This window comes from Felis catus, chromosome D3 (genome assembly GCF_018350175.1).
Source record: "Felis catus isolate Fca126 chromosome D3, F.catus_Fca126_mat1.0, whole genome shotgun sequence".
Classification (NCBI taxonomy): Eukaryota; Metazoa; Chordata; class Mammalia; order Carnivora; family Felidae; genus Felis; species Felis catus.
The window spans coordinates 9823786-9845764 of NC_058379.1; the positions used below are offsets into that span (position 1 = coordinate 9823786).

Consider the following 21979-nt stretch of genomic DNA (forward strand, 5'->3'; position numbering starts at 1 on the left):
AATTCTGAGCCTCGGATGACAAGTCTGATAAAAAGGATTTCACCCCCATCTCTGCTGCAATACAGTGCAAGAAGTGCTAGCACAGAGGCACACACAATGTCCTACAAAAGTTCAGAAGGGGCATAAAATCCGCAATGGGTATGGGGGTAAAATCAAGACAGGCTTGTCAGAGGCACTGTTTGAGTAAAAGTTAGATGAAGAGAGTAAGAAAGTTATTTCAAAGAGAGGCACCACAGTGTTCACTAATAGTAGCAAACAAACCAACCAACCAACAAAACACAGTAGATACAGGCTGTAAGTAACCTACGAATTTGGAGATATACGCAGAGGCCAGATCGTAAAGAGCACTGTAAACTACCCTAAAAAGGTTGATCTTTATCCCCAGGAAAACAGGTACCTCTGAAGGATTTTAAGCAGGAGGATGATGGAATCAAAATCAAGTGCTCCACGAAACGACCCCCGAGGGCAGGGGTTTTATCTATATTGCACAGTGCTGTCTCCTGGGCCTTTTGTTTCTTGTGCAGTTTATTCTCGTGAATATGCAATAAGTACCTAAGTTTTTCCCCAAAAAAACCGCTCATAAAAGAAAATGTCAGGAGTGAGCCCTAAAAAAAAATGAATCATCTTTTTCATGCTCAGTGATACATGACGCCTCCTTCAGCATGGATTGTATTTTTGTCTTAAATAGGCTAATTAGAACTATTCCAAAAAAAGTGCATTCTCCTACATATGTATTTTTTAAGTGAATAAAAAGGGCTATTCCATTCCATGGGCCTATACATCTATCTCTGAAACAGTTTCTCTGTATTTTAATTACTGTAACTTTGTAATACGCACTTCAGTCATTATTCACTATATTTAGAAATGTTTAAAAACAGAAAAGACAGACAAGAAATAACAAGTGTTGGCAAGGATGTGGAGAAAAAGGACCCCTCGTGCCCTGTTGGTGGGAATATAAGTTGGTGCAGCCACTGTGGAAAGCAGTGTGGAGGTTCCTTAAATAATCAGAAATATCACACAATTAATTCCACTACTGGGTATTACCAAAAGAAAATGAAAACACCAATTCAAAAGGATATATGCACCCCCATGTTTACTGCAGCATTATTTACAACAGACAAGGTATGGAAGCAAACCAAGTGTCCGTCAATAGATGAATGGATAAAGAAGATGTGGTGTACACACACACATACACACACACACGAATATTATTCAGCCATAGAAAGGAATGAGATCTTGCCATTTCACAACAACATGGATGGACCTACAGCGTATCATGCTAAATAAGTCAGAGAAGACAAATCCCATATGATTTCACTTATATGTGGAATCTAAAACATAAAACAAACCAAGCATAAACAGACCCATAAATACACAGAACTGGTGGTTGTCGGGGGGGATGGCAAAAAGAGGGAGTGGGAGGTACAGGCTTCCTGTCCTGGAACGAATAGGGACAGGGTGAAAGGCACAGCACAGAAAATACAGGCAGTGGTACTGTAATAGTGCTGTATGGGGACACACAGTAGCTACATTTATAGCATGATATACAAAATTATTGAATCATTATGTTGTACACTTGAAATTAATGTGTCAATTATATTTCAATTTAAAACATTTTTAAAATAAAAACGGGCAACTGGGAGGTTCAGTCGGTTAAGCATCTGACTCTTGATTTTGGCTCAGGACATGATCTCACCGTTTCCTAAGTTCGAGCCCCACATCAGGAGCCTGCCTGGACCAGCATGGAGCCTGCTTGGATTCTCTGCTGGTTTCCCTCTCTCTGCCCCTCCCCCACTCGTGCTGTGACTCTCTCAAAATAAACATTTTAATAAATAAAATAATAAAAATAAGAACATATATGCATTGATTTAAAAGATCATCCTGATTAGAGAGAGAGGGATATCTGGGGATGGGTTCTTTTAGAAGCACCCTGGACAACGTCAAAGAAGAAAAACCTAAAAGCATAAATCAAATTCTTGGATTACATAATTAGTCTCAGGATTTATAATCAATAAAAACAAAGCATAAAGTTAAATTGAAATCACTGTTCCTTACCTGTTTCTCTCCATATATCAATAAGCACATGGACAGCAAGGAGACAGTAATAGTCTGAAAACTGCAATTCGGTTTTCAAACAGGACTTCCCTGTAGGGAAAAAATCCCATATTTGTATTTTAACATTTGTGCAACTATCACTGCCCCAAAGGAGTTTTTTAAAGCAGGAAAGTGACAGGAAAGGTAAGATAAAGAGAGGAAATGAAAGTAATAAGATTAGCATAAATACCAGAAGAAAACATAAGCCATGAATCAAAAGATTCAAAATAAGGTAAGGCCACACTCAGCTGGACCAGAAGAAAGCGTTCCAGAACAAAGGTGGTATCTGAAATGACCCCAAAGGGAGAGAAGCAAGATTTGGAAGGAGGGTTCAGGTTAAGAAAAGACCAGAAGCCAGGGGCCAGTAAAACTAAAGTAATAGTATGCTCATTACTTCACTTAATGATTTAGAATACAGTTAGAGAAATACTGATGTCATCTGGTCAGATAACTTATATTTTATCACATGTATCTAGCAATCTAAAGATCATCTATTTCTAAACTACATTTTTACTTCACAATTAACAACATTCCTTTAGTGCAATTTCAGTCTATGTATTAAAAATACTAAGGCCTATAAAAGCAGAAAAAGTGACAGTTATCATAAACTCCATGTAATTCATAGGAGCCCCAATGTGATAGCTCAATCAGGAAGAATATGGACAACTATAATCACTTAAAACTCCAAACTTAAGAAAGGCTTTACCTTAGGACAGTCTTCCCACCTGACAAAATATCCTCCTTGCCAAACTCATTACAACAAGGTGCTCCAGGTGATTTAAAAAAAGGTCTTCTAAAACTTAGCAAATCAGGGAACAACTGCACACTTTGAAAGGCTGCTCACCAAATTCCAGTCCATGCTGGTACCTTAACATCAATTCTCTGACCACACTCTGTTTCTGATTTTTATCCAGAGTGTGGTACAAGCCAAGTAACCTCGTCAGCTGCACCACACATAAATGTTGCTGCAGAGCTCTGATGTCGGCAGGCAGTGCCAACTTATCCTCTGTTGGTGTCGACAAAGGAACAACTCCAAGTAATTGATTAATAAACTGCAAAGTAGAAAAAAAGGAGCACAGATCTCAAAACAGAACTAGTCTCTGGTAGGCATTAACAAATTAAACATTAACAAATGTTGAAATGGTCTAGAAAAAGACATCAAGGAAAAAGTACAAATTAAAACCCCTTTAGTAGATCATTTTCTATCTACCAAAATTAAACAAAAAAAATTTCTTTTTTTCTTTTAATGTTTATTTATTTTTGAGAGAGAGAGAGAGACAGAGTTCTAGTGGGGAGGGGCAGAGAGAGAGAGAGACAGAGAGAGGGAGAGGGAGAGAGAGAGAGAGAGAGAGAGAGAGTGAGAGAGAGAGGAGACACAGAATCTGAAGCAGGCTCCAGGCTCCAAGCTATCAGCACAGAGCCCAATGCGGGGCTTAAACCCATGAACCATGAGATCATGACCCGAGCCGAAGTCAGACACTTAACCAACTGAGCCACCCAGATGCCCCTAAAACAAAAAAAAAATTTCTAACAGCACATAATGCTGGTAAAATGCCAATAAAAATGGCACACTCATTCACTGCTGGCCACAAGTATTGGTCAATACCAGGTACTATACTAACTAAAAGATTAAAAGAATTGTGAAAATGAGGCACCCAGCTGGCTCAGTCAGTTGAGCGTCCAACCTCAGCTCAGGTCATGATCTCATGGTTCATCAGTTCGAGTCCCACATTGGGCTCTCTGTTGTCAGCACAGAGTCCACTTCAGATCCTCTGTCCCCCCTCTCTCTCTGCCCCTCCCCTGCTCACTCTCTCTTGCTCTCTCAAAAATAAAAAATAAACATTAAAAAAAAGAATTGTGAAAAGGTTTCATAAATTACAGCATATCAACATACTATATAGTGTGGCAATGAAAAGTTTAATTAGGAAACTGTAAAGAGCACAGTACCAAAAACAAAATTGATATACGAGTAAATTCTTAAAGAAAACGTTACACACTGAGAGGAATAGTTATGTCATATCAGTGGCCTTAACTTGCTTTTTAATTGTTGTATTTTGACATAATTATGGATTCGCATGCAGTTGTAAGAAATAATACAGAGAGATCCCATGTACCTTTCTCATCCAGTTTCTCCCAATGGTAACACCTTGTATTAAAATGTTTTTAATTCTAGGGACACCTGGGTGACTCAGCTGGTTAAGCATCGGACTTCAGCTCAAGTCATGATCTCACGGTTCGTGAGTTCGAGCCCCATGTTGGACTCTGTGCTACCAGTTCAGAGCCTGGAGCCTGCTTCACATTCTGTGACTCCCTCTCTCTCTGCCTCTCCCCTGCTCACACTCTGTCTCTCTGCCTCTCAAAAAATAAACGTTAAAAAAAAATTTTAATGTGTTTGAATCTTTAAATTTGGAATTAAAAAAACATGTATCATTCCCATTACACGTTATTAAACATGGGCTTACTACTCACTGCCAAAATCCTATTAAGGTGACAACAGAACATCAAACCACAAGGATCACGAACATGTGAAAAGCAGACAGCAAACAAACACTAACAGGATTTCAAAGATAAAAAGCAGCAGAAGGGCAGGTGTCAAGTGCTAACCGACGCACAGGGCAGAAATCTAACACACACAAGGGGCAGCAAGTCTATTCCTGACACAGAACCTTAGAAGGCAGAAATTCAGGGCCCCAGAAAGCCCAAGTGTTGGTGGGACTGAAATGGAAGCACAATTAAATTCCATCTAAGAAGTCGGACTGCTCCCTAGCTCACAGACTGACTTCCTAAACCCAGCAGATGCCTGTAGGGATACTCCCAAGGAGAAGCTGAACCAGAGGCACTATAGATTCACAGACAACAGGTATAGCTAGAAATGGGGATAAAGTGCTATTTTTAATTGTCTGAGGAAACTCCACACAGTTTTCCACAGTGGCTACACCAGCTTGCATTCTCACCAACAGTGCACAAGGGTTCTTTATTCTCCACCTCCTCACCTATCATGTGATCCAGGAATCGCACTACCGGGTATCTACCCAAATACAAAAACACCAATTCAAAAGGATATACGCACTACTATGTTTATTACAGCATTACTTACAATAGCTAAATTATGGAAGCACCCCAAATGTCCATTGACACACAAGGGATTACTGAGCCACAAAAAAGAATGAAATCTTGCCATTTCCAACTACATGGATAGAGCCAGAGAGTACAATGCTAAGAGAAATAAGTCAGTCAGAGAAAGACTAATACTGCCTGATTTCACTCATGTGGAATTTAAGAAACAAAACAAACGAACAAAGGGGAAGAAAAGAGACAAACCAATAAACAGTCTTAACTATAGAGAACTGATGGTTCCCAGAGGGAAGGCGGGTAGGGGGAATGGGTGAAACAGGTGAAGGGGATAACAAGTACACTTATGATAAACACTGATTAATGTAAAGAATTGATGAATCATTATATTGTACACCTGAAACAAATTTAACACTATATAAACTATACTGGAATTAAAATTAAATAAATAAAAAGATAAAATCTCTATACAAGGAAAGGAAAGGAAAGGAAAGGAAAGGAAAGGAAAGGAAAGGAAAGGAAAGGAAAGGAAAGGAAAGGAAAGGAAAGGGAAAAGAAAAAAAAACGAAACAAGGACAAAGTGAAACTCCATTATTCGGTGATGCGCACCCCGGCCCCCACCCCCCAGCTCCCAACCAGATCCCAGAATGCCACCTGCCAAATGTTTGAGACACCAAACACAGATGATGGCAAACAGGCTCCGTGAAAAGTATTTCTAGGGGCACCTGGGTGTCTCAGTTGGCTGATTTCAGCTCAGGTCACAATCTCATGGTTCACGAGATCGAGCTCCAAGTCAGGCTCTGCACTGACAGCACGGAGTATGCCTAGGATTCTCTCCCTCCCTCCCTCTCTGTCCCTCCCCTGCTGGTGCTCTGTCTGTCTGTCTCTCTCAAAATAAACAAACACGAAAAAATAAACAAAGATAAAAAAACATGAAAAAAAATTTTTTTTAAGAATTTCAAGGGGCACCTGGGTGGCTTAGTCAATTAAGCGTCTGACTTTGGCTCAGGTCATGATCTCATGGTACGTGGGTTTGAGCCCCGTGTCGGGATCTGTGCTGACAGCTTGCTCAGAGCCTGGAGCCTACTTCGGATTCTGTGTCTCCTTCTTTTTATGCCCCTCCCTTGCTCATACTCCGTCTCTCTCTGTCTCTCAAAAATAAATAAATGTTAAAAAAAAATAGTAAAATAAAAAAATAAAGTATTTCTGAGGTGAGGGGCAGGGGATGGAGGAGGTTTGGGGGAGAACAGAACATATTACCACCTCATGTATTAAACTAACAGAGTTTTATACTTGTATGGGTCTGTCCAATTGACTGGGGTGAATCAAACAAAACAATCTTAACTCCGAGAAAGAAAGTTGTTTGAGAAAGGTAATCTCCATATACAAAGTGGCTCAGCCTTCGGTCATAAAAATATAAATTCTGAATAATGACTGAACTAAACTGGGGAGAAAGTATGTAAGAAGAGAAGGGAGATGTTGTAAATGAGATGATCATCTTCAGTGGTGGGGCTCCAACAGATGAAAACTATAACTATAAAAATAAACGAATACCTGGACAAGTCTGTAACTTAGAAATACGGAGGTAAATAACAGAAGAAACAGGAGTTGAGTGATTTGCCTGTAGAGTGCCAGAACCAGGGTGAAGGTGGCAAAGAGCTACTGCTGTTTTTCAACAAAAGCCTTCTAGTACTACCTGGCTTTTTAACTTTATACATGTAATATTTTTTACACAAATAAAAATTAAAGTAAAATAAACCACCCCCCTCCCCACGCTGTGCAGTTTCACATCTGCAACAATTTTGCTTCAACTTATCTCCAATTGTATGAAATTTAATTATTATGATCAGGTAATCATTTGCAACAAAGAAACTAAAGCACTGGTCTCCATGCTTTTGATTAAATGCCTGTATAGCTTCTACTGCCAGCTGTTCCACTGTTGTAAACCATTTTATATATTAGTGATGTTTACTATTAATGCCTTCTTTAGGGAATGCTTAAAGAATCTTCCAAATAGGTTTTGTCATATAAGAATACATTCATTCTTTATTTCAGTCTGTATAGTTTTACTACTGTACAAAAAGCTTCTTTAAAAACTGGAATCATGGGGCGCCTGGGTGGCGCAGTCGGTTAAGCGTCCGACTTCAGCCAGGTCACGATCTCGCGGTCCGTGAGTTCGAGCCCCGCGTCGGGCTCTGGGCTGATGGCTCAGAGCCTGGAGCCTGTTTCCGATTCTGTGTCTCCCTCTCTCTCTGCCCCTCCCCCGTTCATGCTCTGTCTCTCTCTGTCCCAAAAATAAATAAAAAACGTTGAAAAAAAAACTGGAATCATATGTTTAGCTTAAAATTCCAAGGCAAAGAAAACAAAAGATAAAAACATCACCCTGGTTGAGCCACTTCAAGATAACTGGATTCAATGGCCTACTTTAAAAGCATTTGGCTCCTAATTAATTGGGACTACAGTTCTCAGCCTGAACTTTACTCAAACCGTTTAATCCTCTGACAAATACACTGCTGAGTAGCAGGATTTTTAGCTATTGAAGTCATCCTACATTTAAAAAGTTTTGGCAGCAAAATTACCCCTCAATGAAAAATTTAAGTGGAATTACAAATTCATTGCAACAGCTTTACATCCTTTGTCTCACAGAACAAAGACTACCTATCACTGACAGTATCCCAGCATTTCTAGAGGGTTCCTCTCCACAGATTATTAATATATGAGGTCACGTGAGGTGACCTAAGATTTTCAAACATAACCAACAGAGTAGATCTCCTTGTACTAGATTTATGTTAGCAAAACTTTATGAATCTCAGCTGAAAGCCATTTAAGGTTTCCTCTAATGCAGTCCCATCATTTGGTGCTTCAACTTACAAGATGGGAAGGACACTAAGATCAATTGTTCCAAATCTTAGCACTTATACATACTACATGCAACAAACATTAACTGAAGGCCTGTCCCATGTGGTTCTCCCATGTGGTTCTAGATTCTGCTTAAATCCCACCAGTACCATGAAACTCACACACTACATTTTTAGAGAATTCTATTAAAAAAAAAATCTATTTTTCACTGGCCAAATTCCAAGTTCCCTGTAACAATTTCCTGCTGGTCTCAATTCTCATCCGCTTTTTATAAGGGAGCTTTTCAAATATGAGAAAAGGACTCTGTCCTCATCAGACCAAACCTCTCTCTTCCACTCAACTATTTCTCTCTCATACGTTTTCACGTCCTCCTACAACCCAGGATCCAGTTTCTGGATTAATTACAATTGTAAATGTAATTAATTGTAATTAATCCAGAAACTTCTAAAGCTTGGCCTGAGCCCTGTAACATGGTGCTCCAAGAATAGCTTTACTAAATCAAAGAGAATGGTGAGCCTCATTTCATAACTAAATACAGACCACTGGCTACTTATCAGTTTGGGAAAACACTGCTCCATCTGCCCTAGATGTGTCACCTCAAGACTGCCAAGTATCAAACCTGATGGACTGAAGACATGACTCACCAAACATAGTCTAGTCACCTCCACTATGGGAGGTGACAGAAGGCTTTCTGAGAGAACAGGTGGTGGCACCCCTGCAATAGGAAGCCTTCCAACCTTCACTAATTACAGAGGCACTAATGAGTAAAGCCGACCAGAGTCACAGACTTTCTTTATACGTGCCACTATTTCTTTACGTGGTGCTCTCTCCTACTCTACATACACTGTTCTTCCAATTGACAGAATGCTCCAGCTGCCCATTACCAGGGATACTCTGGATAAATGTTGCCATGGATGAGGAGTCTAAAGACAAGGTTCTCCATCTCATTATGTAACAATCTTACATTGGTTCATTCACATCAAAAACTCCCAGTATATGACAACTAACCACAGTGTGGTACTCTAGATTAGATCGCAGAACAGAAAAAGGATATTAATGCGAAAACTGCAGAAATCTAGATAAAATCTAGAGGTTATAGTAATGTACCAATGTCAGTTTCTTAGTTGTTGACAAGTGTACCATGGTAATTTAAGATGTTAACAAGGTAGGTGAAGGGTGTAGTGTAATTTTCTGCACTATCCAAATGAGTTTTCTGTAAATCGAAAAGTATTCCAAAATAAATTCATCGAAATATAAAATTTTGCTCTTCAAAGGATCCTGTTAAAGGACGAAAAGACAAGCTACAGACTGGGAGAAAACGTGAAACCACATATCTGACAAAGGACTTGTATCTAGAGTAGCTAAACTCTCAAAACTCAACAGTAAAAACACAAAAACCAACTAGAAAACAAGCAAAAGATAGAAAAACACATCTCAATGAGAATATAAAGATGGCAAATAAGCACATGAAAAGGTGTTAAACATCACTAACCATTAGGAAAATACACATTAAAACCATTATAAAATATCACTACACACCTATGAGAATGGCTAAAATAAAAAAATAGTGACAACACTAAGTGCTGATGAGGACGCAGAGAAACTGAATCACTCATACACTGCTAACAGGAATTTAAAATGGTACAGTCACCATGAAAAAGTTTGGTCATATCTTAAAAAAAAAAAAAAAAAAAAAAAAAAAGGCTAAACATGCAGCTATCTTGCTCTACTGGTCATTTTCCTCAGAAAAATGAAGGCTTAAGTTCACACAAAAAACCTGCACACAAATGTTCACAGAAGCTCTATTTGTAACAGCCAAAAACAGGAAACTGTATGTCCTTCAACAGGTTAAAGAAATGGTGGCACATCCATAACACAGAACACTATTCAGCAATACAAAAGACTGAACTAGTAATACATGTAACATGGATGAATCTCCAGAGAATTATGCTGAGAGGAAAAAGGGCCAATCTGAAAATGTTACATATAACATGATTCAGATTCAGCTATATAACATTCTCAAAATAACAAAATTACAGAAATAGAAAACATTATTGTGGTTGCCAGGGGAGGGGGTGAAAGCAGGAGAGAGAGCTGCAGGGAAAAGTTTGCAGGTAAAAAAGGCAGCCACGGAATCTGGTGGTGAAGCTGTTCTGTATCCTGACTCTAGTGGAGGTCACCGAATCCACTGCACTACACACCACACTAAACACACATGTAAGGTACCACACGTACACACACAAATGTCACAGTGAAATCTGAAAAAGGTCAGTGGATTGTATCGATGTCAATTTCCTAATTAAGTTATTATACTACAGTTATGCAAGATGTTACCACTGGGGCAAAATGGGAAGGAGTATAAAGAGATCTCTGTATTATTTCTTACAACTACGTATAAATCTACAATTATCTCAAAACACACATACACACACACACACACATACACACACACTACAAAACAAAAAAGACAATCCAATTATCTTCCAGAGGTTTATTCTCCTTGTGGCTTAACAAGAAATCATGTCTTCATCTGATAGCACCTAGAGTCCCTGCTTGCTAGAGCAGTTATCTTGATATCTAGCATCCACCAACTTACATACAGTTAGTTACCCTTGTTACCCTCAATACAAGCACCCAACAGGATTCTGAAGTATACTTACTTTTGTACACTGTGTAGCAGGCAAGAGGTCAACAAACACCTTGAGGTCTGTAAAACAGCAAGGCTTATCCCCAAACTTTTTAAAATACTGGAACATTAATTCTTCTGGATCACCTAAGAGAGAAAACAAAAATCAATAAATTAACTCAAGGACTGAAATAATTTTTATATTAAGAGGTATGATTTGAAAAATATTTATTTTAATTAAATAAAAATTCTGCTTGAGTGCTTGAATGAGAATGGCAGTGAGGGCTGGAGGATGGCTTGCCCATTTAAAACTCAACAAACACTTTAAAAAGAAGTTGAATCTTACAAACTCAGCTTACATGTTATTACATGTAGGAAACATGACGCTTTCCATTGAATTAAAGTTTAAATAGCTAAAAAGTTTTCATTAAAGTTTAAAGACTTAAGTTTATTTTTTTTTAATTTTTTTTAACGTTTATTTATTTTTGAGACAGAGAGAGACAGAGCATGAACGGGGGAGGGTCAGAGAGAGAGGGAGACACAGAATCTGAAACAGGCTCCAGGCTCTGAACAGTCAGCACAGAGCCCAACATGGGGCTCGAACTCACGGACCACGAGATCATGACCTGAGCCGAAGTCGGCCGCTTAACCGACTGAGCCACCCAGGCGCCCCAAAGACTTAAGTTTATAAACAAACATTAAACAAGCAAGTTTCTTTCCACAGTTCCTGAAATACTTACCAAGTATTAAATAAATGTTAACTAAGTGGAAGGGAATGTTTAACAGGCACACCAACGGAGAGAAAATAAATGGGGAGAGTCACAAGCCAGTAACTCCAACAAGATCATTCACTATGGAAAATTTAAACCTGGATCTGCAGAAAGCTACCAGTTCCTTTTATTTTTCCTCACATTAAAAACAAAATAATAGGGGCACCTGGGTGGCTCCGTCAGTTGAGCATCCGACTTCAGCTCAAGTCATGATCTCACAGTTTCTGAGTTCAAGCCCCACATCAGGCTCACTGCTGTCAGTACAGAGCCTGCTTCAGATCCTCCTTCCCCCCCCTCTCTCTTTCCCTACCTGCTGGCACTCTGTTTCAAAAGTACATAAACATTAAAATAATAATAATAATAATAATAATAATAGTAAGATACTCTCAAACTGAACTAGATTTAAGCAGCAGAGATTTTGGGGGCACCTGGGTGGCTCTGTTGGTTAAGTCAGCATCCAACTTTTTTTCCTTTTTTAATATTTACTTATTTTTGGGAGAGCACCAGCGGGGGAGGGGCAGAGAGACGGTGACAGAGGATCCAAAGCAGGCTCTGTGCTGACAGGCTGACAGCAGCAAGTCTGATGTGGGGCTTGAACTCACAAACTGCAAGATCATGACCTGAGCCGAAGTCACTCAATGGACTGAGCCACCAAGGTGCCCCAACCATCTGACTCTTGATTTCAGACTCTTGATTTCAGTTCAGGTCATGATCCCAGGGTTGTAAGATCAAGCCCCAATTCAGGCTCTGAGCTGACAGTGCAGAGCCTGCTTGGGATTCTCTCTCTTCCCTTCTCTGCCCCTTCCCTGCTAGCGTTCTCTCTCTCTCTCTCTCAAAATAAACATTTTTTTAAAAAATTAAAATAAGAAACATAAAATTTTAACCTGGAATTTCGGTAAGATTTTAGGTCTTGGTTCCTATTCACAATTCTGGGAACAGAAGTCCATGGCTTTCATCAGATTCTCATAGGACTATAATCCAAGTCACTAAGAATCACTCACTCGTCTGGCTAAAAAACATTTTGAGCAGAAGCCCCTGGCTGGCTCAGTCGGTACAGCATGCAACTCCTGATCTCAGGGTCATGAGTTCAAGCCCCCTGTTGCAGGTAGAGTTTACTTCAAAAAGAATTTTGGGTAGACTAGACAAAGTCACAAATTTCTGGGGCACCTGGGTGGCTCAGTTGGTTGAGTGTCCAACTGATTTCAGCTCAGGACATAATGATTTCACGGTTTGTGGAATCAAGCCCCACATTAGACTTTGTAATGACAACACGGAGCCTGCTTGGGATTCTCTCTCCCTCTCTCTCTGCTCCTCCCTGGCTCGCATGCACGTGCATACTCTCTCACTCTCTCTCTGTCACAAAAAATAAATAAATAAATTTTAAAAAGTCACAAATTTCTAACATGAAGGCTGGTGAGAGGGAAGAGAAAGACAAGAGATGGATACAGCCAAGTGTCAATGCAGATCCAAACTTTTCTATCCAGCTTTGGAAAAAAAGCAATTCTTTGGAATCTATCTCAACATTTTGCAGAGGGTCACATGAAAATTTTCGTTTGCATTTCTGGAAATAACAGAGACTAAGGTCCCTTAAGTAGACCTAAAGAAGTCAACATGGAATTCAAAACTGGTTGTGAGAGGTGCACCTGGGTAGCTCAGTCGGTTGAGCGTCTGATTCTAGACTAAAGCTCAGGTCATGATCCCAAGGTCATAGAATCAAGCCCTATGTCAGGCTCCACTCTGAATGTGGAGCCTGCTTAAGATTCTCTTTCTCGGGGATCCTGGGTGGCTCAGTCAGTTAAGCGTCCAACTTTGGTTCAGGTCACGATCTCGCAGTTCGTGGGTTCAAGCCCCACATCGGGTTCTGTGCTGACAGCTAAGAGTCTGGAGCCTTCTTTGGATTCTGTGTCCCCTCTCTCTCTGCCCCACCCCCTCTCACGTGCACATGCGTTCCCTCTATCAAAAATAAATAAGCATTTAAAAAAAAAGAACCATTTTCAGGGTGCCTGGGTGGCTCAGTTGGTTAAGCATCCGACTTCGGCACAGGTCACGACATCACAGTTTATCAGTTGGAGCCCTGCATCAAGCTCTCTGCTTGTCAGCTTCAGATCCTCTGTCCCCCTCTCTCCGTCCCTTCCCCACTTGTGCATTCTCTCAATAAAAAAATATAAATAAAAAAAAAAATTTTTTTTTCAGGTGACTCAGGTGACTCAGTTGGTTAAGTGTCTAACTCAGGTTCGGCTTGGGTCACAATCTCACGTTTCAGGAGATGGAGCCCCACAATGTGCTCTGCGGTGACAGCACGGAGCCTGCTTGGGATTCTCTCTCCCTGTCTCTCTTTGCCCCTCCTCATGCTCACACAAATGCGCTCTCTCTCAAAATAAATAAATAATCATTTAAAAAAAAGGCTTTTCAAATAAACATCTAAGCACTTCATCAAATTTCCTGAAGGCATTTCTTCATGCTTTACTATCCAAATCATGTTTTTTCTCCTATCTTGTCATTGTCCTTGTAAATTTTCTCTTTAACTGTTAATTGCTCTAACTCCACCAGATGTTGTTTTGTCAATGGTTTTCTGAGCGCTTGGAGCAGATTTTCAAGAAACTTTCCATCCTCTTCATGAAATCTTGAAACTTTTACAAAACTGGTTATGTTACTTTGAAACTGATTTTGACATTAATGTCAGGTCAAAAAGAATGCCTGAAAAAGACTCTGGTGGAATAGGGAGAGATGCTAATGTTAAGTCAAGTTGAAGATGTGATCGAGGACTAATTTTATCAGTAATCCATTTGTTAGTAAATATTTTCATGTTATGAAGATGTCTGCTTCCCAAACATGACGGCATCATCGTAGACCTCACATAATGAATACTGCACTTGGGTATGGAAGGCATCCCTGCATCTTCTCTAGAGTTCCCAAATAATATTAGGGTTTCTTACCTAGTTTGTACTCATCATTAAAACCTTGACGTCTTAAACGTCTAATCAGTTCCAGTTTAGCAAGATGTGGTCCTCGGAGATGGCGGGAACTTTTAGATTCTTCTGTTATCCGATCTTCTATAAATTTCACAGCTTCTTCTGCAGAATAATGGACTTCTCCTTCTAAAGAGCTAGGTGTAAACACATGAAAAAGGTATTTTGTGCCTCTACTGTCTGTCCCAAAACTTAAAGTGAAGCCAAATTGATTTCAAAAAACAAATTAAAAAATAAAAAGCATTCTGATAATTATAAAATAACATGGGGGCAAAAGAGAACTAGGCGCACATTCTGACAGGTAACATAGGATATGATTACTCCCAATTGTGGCATCTGATTACTACACAGTGACTAACTACCTATACTTCTTTCTTAAAAAGAGAAGGGATCACTTTATATATATCAAATATCACCTAATAAAAAGTCTAAGTAAATTTTACTTTACTGCTTGAATGAAGGCTAAGAAAATTTAGATGATTTAGTTAGTATTACAAAGTAAGCACAAGCTCATCAGCATCTTAAATCCTGCTTATGTATTCACTTTTCAAAAAGATTCCATTCATGTTTATTATGGTATTATCTGTAATATCAAAAAAAAAAAAAAAAGGAAATCAGCAACAATCCAAGTGTCCATCAGTCCATCCACAGGAGACACGTTAAATGAATTACAGTACATCTCTAAAATGGGAGTTCTCTTAAGTCACTAAAAAAGAATGAAACAGATCTCTATGTACCAAAAATGGAAAAATGCCCAAGATATATTTTAAGGGAGAAAATACCAAGTCGCAAACCACTAATATGGTTGCGTTTTTATGTTAAATAATGGGAATAATTATGTTAGTATACGGACAGAAATAAATCTAGAAGAAAAAACTCTAAACTGCCATCAAGAGTTATCTCTGGGGGCACCTGGCTGGGGTCATGAGTTCAAGCCCCACACTGAACAGAGAGCTCACTTCAAAAAAAAAAAAAAAAAAAGGAAGAGAGAGAGAGAGAAAGAGAGAGAGAGAGACAGAGGACAGAGGGAGAGAGACAGAGAGAGAGAGATCGCTCTCTGGATCAATTATAACTCAATAAAAGTGGAAAAAAGTAAAAAAAAATGTTATTTCTGGGACAGTAGGATAATCAGGAACTAACACTTTCTACACCATATATTTCTGCACTAGTTTAACATTTTTACAATGAACATATTTATTTTACAATAAAAAAAATGAAAACTCTTATTTTGAAAGGGATACACTATTGAGACTGAAAAAGAGAATTCGATTAGGCTTCCAATGAAATCCTTTTGCTACAATGTGCTAAAAAGTGCCACTGGAATTCAGGAATCAACTTACTGTTCACCTTCAGCAGGAGGAGTCCAGGCCTCTTCAATCAGTCGAAACACAGAATCAAAATAAGTCAGATAGAACTGCCAGTCATCTGAGCTAAAATCAGATTGAATGGTGCACACAGGATTAAACCCAAGTTGTGACAAGTCTGCCCTAAGAACCATAATACTCAACTTACTTTCTATATTTTAGCCTTTACAAGGAGAAGCCCACCCTTCCAAGTTTCCCTAAAAGGGCAACCCCAGAGGCATTTTTCCAAGTAAAAAACTTTTAAGGAACTGTTATTTCCTTCAATGAAATGACCAGATCCGGAAAACAAATGCTCCTAAAACACCCATATTAGCACTTCCCCAAAACAGGGCCGTGGGATGGGGTGGTGGGGAGGGGAAGGTGTGTCTTTTAGACCAATACTGAATTTAACAAATTAATGATTTTCAGCATTCATTCTCAAGACCTAATACTCAGCACCCTGGTGGTGTAAGTACGATTATACCTCTTTACTGAAAGATGAAGGCTCATCAAAAACTTTTAAAAATACCTAAAACACACTACTAAAAGATTTCACTTTATGCCCGGACAACATAAAAGACAACCAAAAAAAAAAGAAAGAAAGAAAGAAAGAAAAGCAGTAATGCAAACTAAGAGCCGTGCTACAGTCTCATAGTCCCAAGAGAAGCCTCTACTCACTTTTTCAGTAAGAGGCGCCTGGAAAGGGCATTACACTCTGGCCACCTGCTCAGCTTCTTGTACATAGCCATGCATTTATTTTCCCGACTCTGAATCTCACTTGTCAACTTCTCTACAATTAAAAGTTATAAAAATTGGTAAGCTGGGTTCATTTCTGCTCAGAAATCAGAATAAAGTCCAAACACGAGAAGAAAAATGTTGCATTTTCTTATTCATTCTATGAGAAAATGGGACCACTGTTAGATATAAACTATTATCTTATTAAAGATTATTTTGCTGAAAAAAGTACATTTCTGATACTAAACATTTTATAATCACTTTTTCTATAAAATACAAGGATCACAAATGTATTGAAGTGAGGATCTCGTATATGGGATAAACTTGTAAAACAGAAAAAGCATCTAGGAACTAATGTATATCTGATCCACAGACAGGCTTCCCATCTATACATATAGTTCCCAAACATCGAATGAGCTTGAACTGGAATGGAATGTGCAAGTAAGATATTAGAAATACAAAAATAAATAGAGCTAGGAACAGAAAAACTACAACTATTATTTCTGACCAAATTAAATTTGCCTTGACCTTTTAGAACAGCTCAGCAGATTACATACACCAATAATTACATTATGAGTTTCCTATAGGGAATCTTCATTTTAACAACCATACGATTATAATCCAGCTGGGTAAAACCAGAAAGGCTGACTTACACCCATCTGCAAGGAGGCTGAAGTTAGAGAATAAGTAACATTAAGACAACAACAGGGGCACCTGAATGGCTCAGTTGGTTATAAGCATCTGACTTCAGCTTAGGTCATTATCTCATGGTTCATGAGTTCGAGCCCTGCTGACAGCACAGACCCCACTTCAGATGCTTTGTCCCTCCCCCCCACGCTCTCTCTCTCTCTGCCCCTCTCCCAATCTCTCATTGAAAAAAAAATTTTTTTGGTAGGGCATCTGGGTAGTTCAGTTGGTTAAGCGTCCAACTTTGGCTCAGGTCATGATCTCACGGTTCGTGAGTTCGAGCCCCGTGTCAGGCTCTGTGCTGACGACTCAGAGCCTTGAGCCTGCTTTGGATTCTGTGTCTCCCTCTCTCACTGCCCCTCCACCATTCTCTCTCTCTCTCTCAAAAATACACATTAAAAAAAATTAAAAGAAAAAATTAAAAATTTTTAAAACTTCCATTTTATATAATTCAGGTAGTTAACTATCAGTTAGTGTTACAGTTTTATGGCCACACAGGCTAGTAAAGGATATACACACTTGTTAAAATAAGGTTTTTTTTGTGTTTTTTTTTTTTAATTTTTTTTTTTTAACGTTTATTTATTTTTGGGACAGAGAGAGACAGAGCATGAACGGGGGGAGGGGCAGAGAGAGAGGGAGACACAGAATCGGAAACAGACTCCAGGCTCCGAGCCATCAGCCCAGAGCCCGACGCGGGGCTCGAACTCACGGACCGCGAGATCGTGACCTGGCTGAAGTCGGCCGCTTAACCGACTGCGCCACCCAGGCGCCCCAAAATAAGGTTTTTTAATGACTATTCCTAATAAGAGATCTGAGGCTACTCATCTACAATTAGCTTCTCCCAATCACTGTAAAGGCACAACTAAAAACCAGGTTTGTCAAAACACTGCACTTCCAGGAATTTAAATGTTTGGGAACCTAAATCTCTTTCACAAACATCCCAAAAAGAGGAATGGTTAGATCAATCTATGGGGTTCATACAAATCAGTTTTCCAACAAAAAGGGAAGAAGTATTTTCACAATAATAGAAGAAAGCTAACTTCTTTAACGCACAAAGGGCTCTTGCAAATCATTAAGATTAACCACATTTTAATTTTTTTAATTTTTTTTTCAACGTTTATTTATTTTTGGGACAGAGAGAGACAGAGCATGAACAGGGGAGGGGCAGAGAGAGAGGGAGACACAGAATCGGAAACAGGCTCCAGGCTCCGAGCCATTGGCCCAGAGCCCGACGCGGGGCTCGAACTCACGGACCGCGAGATCGGGACCTGGCTGAAGTCGGACGCTTAACCAACTGCGCCACCCAGGCGCCCCTATTAACCACATTTTTAGAAATAGGAAAACAATAAGGAAAAGCAGTTCAAAGAAAATATCAATGGCTTTTAAACAAATTAAAAAGTAATTATCCTTCCTCAGAATTAAATAAAAATTGTAAGATATGTTTTATCTATCACAATGAAAAACATTAACAAGTCTGAAATAGGGGCGCATGGCTGGCTCAGTCTGTAGAGCATGCAACTCTTGATATCAGGGTCGTGAGTTCGAGCCGCATGTTGGGCATAGAGCTTTCTTTAAAAAAAAGAAAAGTTTGAAGTAACAGCTTAAAAATACAGGTTATTAAGTATACAAAGAAACATACCCTCTCACATGATGAAAGTAAATACAGCAGGTGGGAATGCACACCATAGCCTCTTGTAGGGTAATCTGGTTTGTAACAAGGTGTTCTTTGCAAATAGTCATCAAAGGCTGGTTATGTAAATTGTCTACATTTATAGTATGGAACACTGGACAGTCACTAAAGGGAGTGAGGTAGCGAGGCATACCTCTAAGACACACTTAAGTTAAAAAAAAAAAAAAATGGTACAGTGGGGCATTGGGTGGCTCAGTTCCTTAAGCCTCCGACTTCGGCTCAGGTCATGATCTCACCATTAGTGAGTTCGAGCCCTGCACTGGGCTCTGTGCTGACAGCTCAGAGCCTGGAGCCTGCTTCGGATTCTGTGTCTCCCTCTCTCTCTGCCCCACCCCTGCTCACACTCTGTCTCTATCTCTCTCTCTCGAAAATAAATAAACATTTAAAAAAAGGTTTTTTTAAAATAGGTATAACAGTACACAGAGCAGAAGTCACAAAATCAAATCCTTGATAGGACAGGCAGGTAAACAAAGAAAAAAAATTTGTACCCAGGGTACAAATCCTGACTACAGGTATTAACATTTAAAAATATTAAAGAGGGGCGCCTGGGTGGCCTGGTTAGTTAAGCATCTGACTCTCAATTTCGGCTCAGTTCATGATGGCGCAGTTCATGAAATTGAGCCCTACGTCAGACTTTGGACTGTGGGCTCTGTGCTGACAGTGTGCAGCCTGCTTGGGATTCTCTCTCTCCCTCTCTCTCTGCCCCTTCCCCACTCATGCTCTCACTCCCAAAATAAATAAATATTAAAAAAAAAAAAAAAAAGAAAAGAAAAAAGTTTTTGAATAAAAACATTGTGCCAGCTGAGTAAGAGTACTCTATTAGCTTAGGTACAGTATGTTCTCATTTGTGACTTGAACAAACTGGGGCGAGTCGGGGGGAGGGGAAAGTACATCTTTAGAAAGATATACAGGGGGCACCTGGGTGGCTCGGTCACTTAAGCCTCCGACCTCGGCTCAGGTCATGACCTCACAGTTCGTGGGTTCGAGCCCCGCGTCGGGCTCTGTGCTGACAGCTCGGAGCCTGGAGCCTGCTTCGGATTCCGTGTCTCCCTCTCTCTCTCTCTGCCCCTCCCCCACTCATGCTCTGTCTCTGTCTCAAAAATAAATAAAAACATTTAAAAAAATTAAAATTTAAAATTTTAATTAAAATTTAAAATTTAATTAAAATTTTTAATGTTTTTATTTATTTTTGAGACAGAGAGAGCGAGCGAGCGAGCATGAGTGGGGGAGGGGCAGAGAGAGAGAGGGAGACACGGAATCCGAAGCAGGCTCCAGGCTCCGAGCTGTCAGCACAGAGCCCGACGCGGGGCTCGAACCCACGAACTGTGAGGTCATGACCTGAGCCGAGGTCGGAGGCTTAAGTGACCGAGCCACCCAGGCGCCCCAAACATTAAAAAAAAGTTTAAAAATTTTTTTTAATTAAAAAAAAAGAAGGACATACAGAACAAATGACTGGCAAAGAACTTTGAGGGCAAAGGGTTAGAGGTCATACTCTTTCTGACATCTTCAATTTTCTTAATTCCTAAATTATTTCCAATTCAAAAATATTTTTAAAAAGTAAATGTACAACATACAGAAAAATCTATATGAACATAAAATGACCACATGTGATTTTTTTTTTTAATGTCTTGATATCTTTACTTTTCTGTATAAGGAGAAATTTTTCCACAATTAAGTATTTTGCATGTTTAAATAAGAAAAACAAGAAAACTTTAAAAATTACCTCCTAATTTTCCTCTGATAACATCTAAGGCTTCCTGGTACTTTCCCAAACGTTCCAGGATCATATAATAAAGTTCAACCTTACAGAAAAAACAAACAAGAAATGCAGCCATTGAAACTTCTCAATATAATCATTTGCATGCTTTCAAAAGTTACCTAACAGAAAAGAACACTATCTTCAAATGAGATGACATTAGCAGTAACAATGTTCGGATACCTAAGCTAGGTGCTTCCAAAGCTTCCTTTTACACAAGAGGCAAGAGTGAGGCCCAGCTCTCTAACTGGAATAAGACAGCAGTTCACAATACTGTAGCATCACATAGTAGCAATATCAAATCATGGGAATACAAAAGGAGGGCTTCCACTACTCACTTCAGCTTCAGCTTCTATCTTGTCCTCTTTCACCATTTTTTCTACCATTCTCTCAGCGAGGGGCAGAAACATCGTTTTTGAGAGGTTTTCATCCTGTGCCGATATAGACTGTAGGAGAAAAAAATAAATGTTCTATTCTAATTTCTCCCCTGCTTGCACTATTTATATTATTACCAGGCAGATCATTACTGGGACCCCAGCACATATTTATCACTCCACTATGTCCAATATCAGACCTAATTTGAACTTGCCACGAAGATACATTACAGAGTGGTTTGCCTTAGAAGAGATTTGTTTTAATAAAGATTTATTATCCTATATATTTTTGACATACTGAGTTTCCACAATATGGCCTAACTTTTAAATAGGTTATTCATACATTTTTCTAGAACTGTATTAAGAAGCAGTAGGTATGCCTACACTGTTTATTACATGTAAGGGTATCATCAGTTGTTTGAAGAGAAAAGCCTTTCAAGTGTCTTTTTTTTTTTTTTTTTAAAGATTTCATTTATGTAATCTCTACACCCAACAAGAATTGCATGCTCTACCAACTGAGCCGGCCAGGTGCCCCTATCAGATGTCTTTTTGAAATGTTCACATATTAAAGGGAAAACTCCAATTCCTTCTATTTTACACAGCTTAGTAGCTTGGATAATTAAGATGATCTTAGATTGACAATTAAAGTCAATGCATATTAACAATTTTAACATTGCCTGAGATTCTGCTCAAACCTCAGTACTCAAAGTAACTATTATGCTTATCTCACAGATAAACTAAGAGATTCCCCAACGGCTCTCTAAGACATATGCTGAAGCTAGTATATGAATGCAGACCTGTCTGAACCCAGAGTCTTTCTGTTCTGAACTGCTACATTTTAACTCCTTCCTCCCCATCTTCTCTTATACCCTATCTCCTTTTAGTCCTTACAGTAGCTCTGGGAGATGAGCATCTCCCTTCTGCAAAAGAGGAAACTGAGGCTCAAAAACCAGAATTGATAGAACGAGGTCATCCAGTTCAATAACTTATACACTAACAAACAA

At 39.3% G+C, this 21979-nt stretch overlaps 1 protein-coding gene across 2 annotated transcripts in view; it reads right to left on the reverse strand.

Annotated features, from left to right (window-relative positions):
• NAA25 (N-alpha-acetyltransferase 25, NatB auxiliary subunit) overlaps positions 1-21979 on the reverse strand; it is an 81032-nt gene that overhangs the window by 36414 nt on the left and 22639 nt on the right. For both annotated transcript variants that reach the window (XM_023241429.2, XM_045041264.1), the window contains exons 6-13: positions 20940-21047; positions 20569-20647; positions 16412-16523; positions 15731-15820; positions 14358-14527; positions 10686-10798; positions 2939-3146; positions 2056-2145 (exon numbers count right to left, since the gene is read on the reverse strand). In XM_023241429.2, the coding sequence (XP_023097197.1) occupies positions 2056-2145; positions 2939-3146; positions 10686-10798; positions 14358-14527; positions 15731-15820; positions 16412-16523; positions 20569-20647; positions 20940-21047 (970 nt within the window). The remainder of the gene's footprint in view (positions 1-2055; positions 2146-2938; positions 3147-10685; positions 10799-14357; positions 14528-15730; positions 15821-16411; positions 16524-20568; positions 20648-20939; positions 21048-21979) is intronic.